This window comes from Bactrocera latifrons, unplaced genomic scaffold (assembly GCF_001853355.1).
Source record: "Bactrocera latifrons isolate USDA-ARS-PBARC rearing strain unplaced genomic scaffold, ASM185335v1 scaffold_16, whole genome shotgun sequence".
Lineage (NCBI taxonomy): Eukaryota > Metazoa > Arthropoda > Insecta > Diptera > Tephritidae > Bactrocera > Bactrocera latifrons.
Window position 1 is genome coordinate 1,858,944 of NW_017535074.1, and position 9,933 is coordinate 1,868,876.

The window sequence follows — 9,933 nt, forward strand, 5'->3', positions numbered from 1 at the left end:
TACTTCTTAGACATTGAAAAAATTTTAGATTTTCACATTTTTGAAATTTTTAATTAAAAATTATAAGAAAAGGTTATATACTGGAGTAAGCCGAAAATAAATTTTGTAGATTTGCCACCATTAATAATTTTTTAGTTCGTTTAGAGTTACAATATGTTAGATATTGATATCAAATTAAAATTTTTTTAGCAAGGGTTGCCACCTGTTAATTTTTTTGTTCAATTAAAATTTTACACATTTTTTTAAGTAAAAAATGATAAGATAAAGTTACAAACCGAAATAAACAGAAAGGAAACCTTGTGGGGTTGCCACCTATAATAATTTTTCAACTGGTTTAAAGTTATAATGTGCTTGATATTGAAATAAAAAATAGAGATTTTCAAGGTCTGCCGTCTGTTAAGTTTTGTATTCAAATAAAATTTGACATATTTACAATTTTCAAGTAAAAAATTGTAATATAAAGTTAGTAGGTTGCCAAAAATAAAATTTTATTTAAAACTAAATATATTGTTTTAAATCTTTAAAAAAGTTTTGTGCCTTGAGTTTAACGGTATACGAATGTTTAAATGGGGACTTGTATTTAGAAGATTGTTTTTATTTGCGATAACTTTTATTTTATTTTTTTTCTGCACTAAATTTTTCTACTAAAAAAACAAAATTGTTTGTGGACTTATCACAGCTGGTATATACAGCAAGGCCGGTGCACTGGCATTAAGAATGTTTGTTGATTTGAACAAGTTAATTGTATTGCCCAAAATATCGCTTAAACCACATTGCTGGCGTATATTTGATTTTTGAGCAGGTTTTTCGTTATTACAAGCACAAAAACAGCAATAAATGAAAAAGCCAAAGCAGTCTACGGTATATACGAATTCACATTCATGCAAAATATCCACTTTTGGCGCAAGTATTTTGAAAAAATAAAATAAATAAACTTGTTTACAGTAATGCTTTTGCAAATGAAGTGTAAAACCATTGATTATCCATATTCGTAAGCCAAAGAGTCGCTTAATTCACTGCTACTTACTCAATGAATAGCAAAATTAAAGCTTTTTAACAATTAGAGCCAACAACGCCTGCACAAATATTTGCACAATTGAATATTGCCGAGAGTTTGAATGAAATTTTTTTACTTGAAAACAAAAGATTCGCTTCCCACACATAACTGTGAGTGCAGACATACTTATGCGTACAAATATAAGTACTTTGCGGCATTATACTTGCTTGTGGGAGAGAACACCTGTGCGCATGTGCAAAATTGCGTTGTGCTTTTGATTACTCAGCGCTTATTTGCTTACGCTGTACTTCACGAAATTTTACATACTCGCGCATAATCGTGTGCCTATTGCTACAAAGCGTTCTTGTTTGTCATCAACTCAAAAGGCATTTTATCAAGTGACATATTTTTGTTCTTTTTCTAGCGTTTTTTGTGCGTTATTTTGACAATTGTCTGCTGTATCTAATGACCAGTTGTTAGTAGCGTTGACAGCGTGCATAATTGGCGTTGCTAAGAATTTCCATAGTAATTTTCTTTTGCGAAACAAAGTATGCGTAATTTTCATTAATGATTGTATTCATTTTTCTTAAGCGTTGCCATTTAAATGTCGGCTCTGGTACAGAGAACAAATTCTAATGATTTGTTAATACTTCTTGTAGACGAGGTCATGACAATTTTTGCTTTTATTGCTATAATTTAAATTTTTTTTAACTGCTTGTATTTCGAAAATTTATGACGGCGGCAAAGTAGAACGAGCTGTCATGTATGGTAAAAGTGATCCGAATTTTTTGTAGAAAATGATAAATATGTAAGTTTTCTAGTATTTCTGGCTTACTACAATATGTTGGAATAAGTTACTGAAAATTTGTGGCCAAGCAAAGTTTTGGGTATATTTTGGACTTTAGTTGCCAGGTGTTTTTCAAATTTCAGTATTTTTTCAGGTTTTCATTATTTATTTGAAGCGGTTGCAATATGTAGCTTTACTTTACTTTACTAAGAAAAGTGTAAAGAAATGCTGGAAAGAGGAGATAAAATCATAGTAAGAAAATAACGGCAAATATTTAGGTGTTTGAGTTTGCATCAACCATGATAGGCGCTGCCAGCAATTTCCTTTGATGAGTATAAAAATAATTTCTTAAACGAACTTCGATTACATATCGACAATATACAATAAAAAAATAGAAATTGAAGTTTTTATCACTTACGCTGCACTATATCATATTATATACGTATTATCTTAAAATTTCAAAAAAAAACTCAAATTCTCAAAGAAGTATCAAACTTTCTAAACAGACTCTAGAAGAATACCTGAAAATAAATTAATTTAGGATAGCATAACAAATTATATCGAATTAGTATCGAACTGAAGAACTTTGAGTAAGCCTTCTGTGAACTTAAAATTTTATATAGGAATTGCCACAGTTTAAAAAATTATAATGCAATTAAATTTATCTACAAATAATAAATTTTACAGCTAAAAATATTTAAGCAGTGTTCCCACATGTTTCACATATGTAAAATATATTACTTTGAATTCATAAATAATTCATAATTCATAAAGGGATGGTAAAATACCTTGAAAATATCATATCATAATATTCATTCAAAATTCACCTCATTAAAAAGAGGAAATGAAATTTAAAAAAAATTTGTTTTTCGGTATGACAATAATTCTCTAGCTCTAGTACACTTCTGTAGGAAATACTCAGAAAAATTGATGCTGTAAAAGCATAGGTCGCAAGTATTATTTGAATGTTAAGATGTATATTAAAGAATACGAATAATTAATATTGATTCCAATTAACAATCAAATAAAATTTTGCTATTATTACATAATTAATATATAATGTTGATCTGGAACTCTTTAAGATAGATTAGATTGTAATTACTAGCATATGAAATCACCAAATCTACACATTCTAACCGAATCGCTAAAAAAACGTATGCTTTTCTGGCGATTTTAACCAAGGAAAAAAATGTAACAGCGAGTTTGCTCAAAACTTTGAATTATCAGTGAAATCGCGATTGCAGCACCATTGAAAATATTGCAGAAAAATTCTGTGGAGTCTATTTTAGCAGGAATACAAGCATTTGAGTGGCACAAAATATGCAGTGAAGGTCGTGATGTCAACTCTGTTAATGAAATGTAATGATAACATCGAGAAAGTTAAAGGAACAGTGCTTGGAAATCTTCGTGCTGGCATCGGATATATTATATATATACAAGAGGACCGCGTCAAGGTTAGGTTTGAATCAGAGCTAGACCCGAATCAGAAATCAGAGATTTTGCAAAAATGACAAACACAAATTTTGCGGAAGACACTCAAGACCACACCAGCCGAGACTTGTAACAACCGTTCTTACAACAGTTGGGTCTACGTAACCCGTATTTTTTATCCGAACAAGGACTGTCAACTCGGCACAATTGCGCCGCTACAAAAATAACACCAACAGACTTATAGCAAGTGTAAGGAAAATTGGTTTCAGTGCAAGCCTTTTTATGTTTATTGGCTCAGGAACCTATTTAGAATCTTCACGAAACCCTGACTTAACTGCGGTAACTTTACACTTGCTCCAACAGTGTGCTGATACTAAAAAAAATAAATTGAGACTTGCCAAAGAATTATTTAACTAACTTAGAACCTAAAGTCATTTTGGAAAAGTCAAAAAACAAAAAGTCGATTTTTTGAGATTAGTTAATGAATAAAAGTATGAGTTTGTACTATAAAATATATGCCCTTCAAAAAAATTCTAATTTTAAATTTAAAAATTAAATATTTTTAATTGTTTTTGAATAATTTTTAATCCCTTTTTTAATTTCTGGAGTAGTTGAAAACATTATAAAACGGTAAAATGAATACAGTAAATTGGCAAAAATATGTTTTCAATGATTTTCATCACTGAGCAATAGAACAACAAATGCGTAAGCTCCTTTTGGGACAATTTCATATATTTTTAAAACCATTTCTTATTGAATATATGACAACTACAAAGATTTTTTAAGCCACTACGCAGTTCTGGTAAAGCCACCTAAACTATAACTCACTACAGAATTTAATGCATTAAACTGCTATTTGCTGCTTACCATTTGCTCCAGTTTGTTAATATAATCCATATTCATTATTAACCACTTTTTACACAATTTTTCAATATCAATATCACTAGCAATAAAAACACAAATTTATTGCACTGAAACAACGCACACAGAATTAAATATACTTTTCTCTTTAAAAACTTCGTTTTCTATAAAAACACAGGAACTAATTACACAAAAGACTTAAAAAACGAACTTGTTTGCAAAAACCACGTTTTCCGCAGTGCGCAACCGTTGTGACAAAACCGTTATATGCACGCACAGACACACACAAGCAACAACGCTATAAAAGCGCTACATTCATATTGTATTATTATGTTGTTGTTATTGTATTTTCATGAGGCTTCCTCAGCTTAGAAGCAACAATGTAAAACATCACAGCCGCCTTTGTTTCCGTTGCAAGCGGACACTGCGGTCACTTACTCGGCAACAACGGGCAATTGCATTGCGTTGCAACCGCCATTTAACTACAGTTAATTTCGCAAAAAGCAAACAGATAAGCAAAGTGCTAATTTTCAAAATAAACACGGCGCACCAATTTTATAAATAGACACAGGCGCATTCGTTTGCAAGCTCACTTTCCACACATTTCCAATAAAATATATTCTTTTTTTTTTTACTGTACATATAGTACAATAACAACAGCAATGTATTGTTGAGATGCAAAAGTGAAGCGCGTCACGTCCAGCCGGCTCAAAAGTCGAATTGAGAATCATTCTTGGACCAGCCTAGTACTGAGTACCGACTTAGCGAGCCAAGCTAAGTCAAGAGCGTAAAGCAGAGCGCACAAGTAAACAAGATGCGCGGAAACGTATGGAAATGCACATATGGCTCAAACACATACACATATACATATGTATTTGGTTTGCATGTGTTAGTCGAGGCTTGCTTGTTCGCGCTAAGCATAGAAGAAAGTCATCAATGGACCGTTGTCTTTCTTTTCTTCCTCAAGCTTGCTTATTAATTTCTATGTTCACTGCTTTGTTTATACACATATCTGCTTGATCTTCTTCATTTGTGCTGCTCATTTCGCTACACGCACTCTACGCTTTCGTCTCCTCATTTATTCTAATGCAAACATGCTCGCAAAGCGCGCGTATAAGCACGAAAAGGGGCGCACTGGCAATGGCCAAGGCGATGGCGAGAGTGGCGAGCGTTGGTGAAAGAAACAGGTGGGCTGGCTCGCTGCACTCTTAAATCGGCGCTAAAGAAGTAATTATCGTTGAGTAGCAGCGTTGGCGGCGGCGGCAGCGCTTGGGCAGCTGTCATTTATGGCGTTTAGTTGCCTGCTTTCCCAGTTTCCCAGCGTTTAGGCATACATCATGCGGCAAAGCGGGCGTGTGGCTTTTTTGTGCCATCATTGTTCTTGTTCTTACATGTATGCGTATGTGTGGTGTCAGCATTTCTCTAAGTAGTCTCACCGTTGCATGCGTTTTCCGGTTCTTAAGAGAGATATAGAGTACTGCAGCATCATGCCGGCATTTATTTTATGTTTTATTATTATTGTTATTACAACCATTTTGTATGAGCATAGCACACTTATTTTTTGTTCTTTTTTCGTTGCAGCCATATTTGGTGTGGCATGTTGGCGTGTGGTTCGTGGCGTTAGTGATGACATTGCATTTAGAGGAGCGGCTGTTCTTAGCTCAAGCGTTGCAACATTGCGGCACAAAAGAACAATTATGAAGAATAAATAGGGAAACAACAATTTTGACAACAGATTTGAACAACAACAATAATTACACATGTAAGACAACAACAAAAAGATATGTATATATAATATATTGATTACTTAGTTCCATGAAGCTGAAATATCATCGTTTGATCGATTCTTCTTTAATAGCTTAGACATCGCATACGCTGTTATAACCGAGCAAAATCGATTACGACTACAAACTCTTACATATTTCAATATTTGTTTTTCTAAAAATTACAAGGAAAGTACAAAAAAAGGATAGGATAATGGGATGCAAATACAATGACAATATTTTTTTCTTTGAAAATTTGTATTTTAATGCATGTTACTGCAAAAGTATTATTTTATAGAGTTGCCAGCTAATTTGAAGTAATTATATTAATTAATAAGAATAATTTTTTTTATGTAATATGAGTAAAAAATATTAATAATAATTATAAATACGAGTAAACAATTATACATTCTAACAAGGTTGCCACACTTTTTATAAATTATTTAAAATTAAAGTAATTGAAAATGCCTAGTATACATTTTTAGAAAAAATATATACATATAAATGAAAAAGGATATGTTTGTAGTTGCCAGCTGGTTTCAACTTTTTGGAAAATATGAAGTTCATAATATAATATTATGTGAGGATTTTTTTTAATATTTACCCCACCCAAAATTTAAATATAAGTTGTATTAACTAAAGTAAAAATTTTAAATATTTTTGTACCAATGTTAGAGTTTGATAAAAACTTAAAACGCAGTTGCCATATTATTTAAAATGTTTGGTATATTTAAATTTTTAAATTAAAGTTGGCACAAAAGTCTAGAGAAAAAATGAGAAAATATAGAAAAAATTAAAATATATTGCGAAAGAAAATGTATGGAGTTGCCATCTGATTAAATTTGTTAAAAAAAAATTTTAAATTTGCTATTTTACCGTAAATAATTGTTTCAATTAAATTAAAGTTGGCACAAAAGCTTAGAAAAGTTAGAACTTATTGCGAAAGAAAATTTTTGGTGCTGCCAGCCGATTAAATATGTTTGAAAAAAATGAAAATTACTATATTACCGTAAATAATTGTTGGCATTAAATTTAATTTGACACAGAAGTTTAAAAAAACTAAAACTTTTTGCGAAATAAAATTTATGGAGTTGTCAGCCGATTAAATTTCTTCGAAAAATTTGAAAATTTGTCATAATACGGCAAATAATTGTTAGAATTAAATTATTGTTAGCACAAAATTCTAAAAAAATTAAAATTTATTGCGAAAGAAAATTCATGGAGCTGCCAGACGATAAAATTTCGTGGAAAAATATGAAAATTTGTTATATTATCATAAATAATTGTTTTTTGATGTGGAAAAAATTATATGAAAAAAATAGTTTATGATGTTTACACCTGGCTTAAAATTCTAAAAAAAAAAGAATTATAACTTATTGCAACATATGGCTAAAAAACTGTAGTTATTGAACAACTTTCCAAATATTTTATAGAAAATAACACTGTTCGATAAAATTAAGCTTTTTTCAAATAAAAAGTTCTCACAAAAAATTCTGGTAAGTTGACCTCAAACTAAAAGAGTATGTGCAGTTGTTGGGAAAGCTGAATTCTTCCATTATACTATAAATTACATCATAGGCAAACATATGTTCGATGCATCTAGGTACTAATTATGAAATTTAAAGTGAAGTTCGTGGATTTCTATAAAAAAAATTAAATACATCAATCTTTTTATAAATTTTCTAAAAAAGTTCAAAAAAAGTACTTGAAAAGGGATACATTAGACTAAAGGTTATATGAGTTCAATTATAAATTATTTACCGTAAAATTCTGCCTTTAACTAAAATAAAAAAAAATTTTGATCAAATTAAGCATATTAAAGCGCAAAAGCCTTAGCTCTGCAAAAAAAAAAAATAAAACCAAAAAACACTGTTTTCAGATTTAATTGCCCTTTTGAATAATCAGCAAACAACAGTTTCGCAGATTTCTCACAAGAACACCAGCTCCAACCCATGGTCACATTAAAATTCAGGTAAAATAAATTTCCACTTACTACAAACGATACATTTTATTGCCTGTTATTAAATTCAATGGTTCGGACGTCACTGTGGCTGTTTCTATTAAGTAGCTCTTTCTCCCATTTATTAAATATTTCTAGCTTTCACACATCGAGTTTGTTGCTTAAGTCTTTAGTCAAATAATGACTTTTAGGTCGCATTCTAATTTTGTTTGTAGTTGTTGTGCCCTACCTACTATTCGAGGTGGATTAGCATATTTTTCAACTCCTCATAAATCATGTTGGTAAATTATGCTTTTGGAAACTTAGTTTCATATATTCTAAGCATTAGCAATAGGTGAGAAAAAAGTGAGCAGATGTGAGAAGATAGATTCAACTTCGATATCTATAGGTAGTGGAATATGCAAATTCAAATTATTTGTAAAATGGCGACGTGTTAATTTACCTAATTAATGACTGTAAAATATTGATAATTAAGTCAATGAAGACTCTAAGTCTTAGTAAATTGTATTTAGTTAAAAAGGGAATTCTGATATGGGTAAGTTGAAGAAATTGTTTCAAAGTCTAACAGTAATAATTTAAAGGTAAACAACTTTAGGTAAGTTAGTAAAGGTGTAAGACTGCAGTGAAATAGTGTAACCCCACGAAATTTCGTCACACTCACAGCATATAGTGCGCCACTATAGTGAAAGCTAAAGTATTTACAGTTTATTCACATATGTAGATAATTTATTTAACTACTTCTTTAACACCATTAGTTCTTTGCAAAAATTTTTGGTTAGGTTGCCACCTGCATGAAATTATTTAAGTAAAATAATTTATCCGATAAAATTGCTACATGAATATCAATTATAGCTCTCATAATAAAACATCTTTTTGTACTATTCAAAAATTAGAACACCAATAAATGGATAGCAATAGTGAAGAATTTGGGGTAAGCCTTTTCGTGAACTTGAAATTTTATGTAGAGGTTGCCAAAGTTAAAAAATTTGAATGCAATACAATTTATCTACGAATAATAAATTTTACAGTAAAAAATACTTAAGCAGTGTTGCCACAAGTTTAACTTTCTTATTCAATGAAATTAAAGAAAGATTCAGTAGTATCGTTTCCAGTTAAATCTAACCCATAAGTAAACAAAAAAATTTAAAAAAAGTGTTGTTAATTATTTATAACTTTTCACACCTGAAGCCTGAGTATTACGCCATGTTACGAATTTGATCAAATTAAATAAATGTAAGTTTTGATGAACCAAAGGGGAAGTCCAAAACAAATTTCAACCTTAAAAGGGTTGCATGATTTTACTATGACTGCTACATGCTGGGAATTCACTCCTTGAACAGATGCAAATGCCGCAACGCCCAAAAAGTTAGCGTAAAAAAAACCCGTTAACTGAGCAAGTGTACTGTAATCAGAGCATAAATTCAAATTTTTTGGTAATACATGAAATAGGTGAAACACACACTACCTAAATTTATAACCATATATGTATAGCACATACATGTCTATGAGTGTACAAAAAAAGTCTAAACAAATCCACATTTCCTCTACAAAACAGCCACAAGTGCCGCAGTGTCTTTGCAAAAGCGCCCAAAGAAATGTAGAAAGAAAATCTCAAATTGAGTTTGTGCGGCAAATTAATGCATCGTAAACAGGCCGCCACCGTAAAGCAGCATAATTTGTTGCGTGCACACACATCGCCATCTATACATACGCAGTTGTATGTAGCAGCAGAGAGTTAAAGCACTGTTAATGATCTGCAGCCGCGATTCGCATAAATATCTTTTTCATTGCTTTGAAAGGAGAAGTGGAAGCGGCAACTATGCAACCTGACAGGTCGTTAGATGCGTGAATTGTTTTTTTTTGTAGCGGCATATGCATATACTTAGGCATATGTATTCTACAGTGGGCAGCGACTGGTGAAAAATGCCAAAAAATTAAATAAAAATTATTCAAATTTCGAATAATTATTTTTGCACCGAAAATTAAACCAATAAGTAGCTTATTAAAAGGTTCAACATTTGTTATCACATTCACAAAAAGAAAATATTTTTGAAAATATTAAAAGATTTTGACAATTTAGAAATAAATTTGAAAGTACTATTTAACATTTTTTGAAAATTTCAAAGAAAAGTTT

At 30.9% G+C, this 9,933-nt stretch overlaps 1 protein-coding gene across 2 annotated transcripts in view; it reads right to left on the bottom strand.

The window, feature by feature from the left end:
• LOC108966406 (rhophilin-2) overlaps positions 1-9,933 on the bottom strand; it is a gene marked incomplete at its 3' end in the record, with an annotated part of 110,514 nt that overhangs the window by 49,485 nt on the left and 51,096 nt on the right. Inside the window, 1 exon segment of one of the 2 annotated variants that reach the window (XM_018929275.1) lies at positions 4,083-4,164. Coding sequence (XP_018784820.1) covers positions 4,083-4,118 — 36 coding nt within the window. The 5' untranslated portion in view covers positions 4,119-4,164. 2 annotated transcript variants of the gene reach the window in all.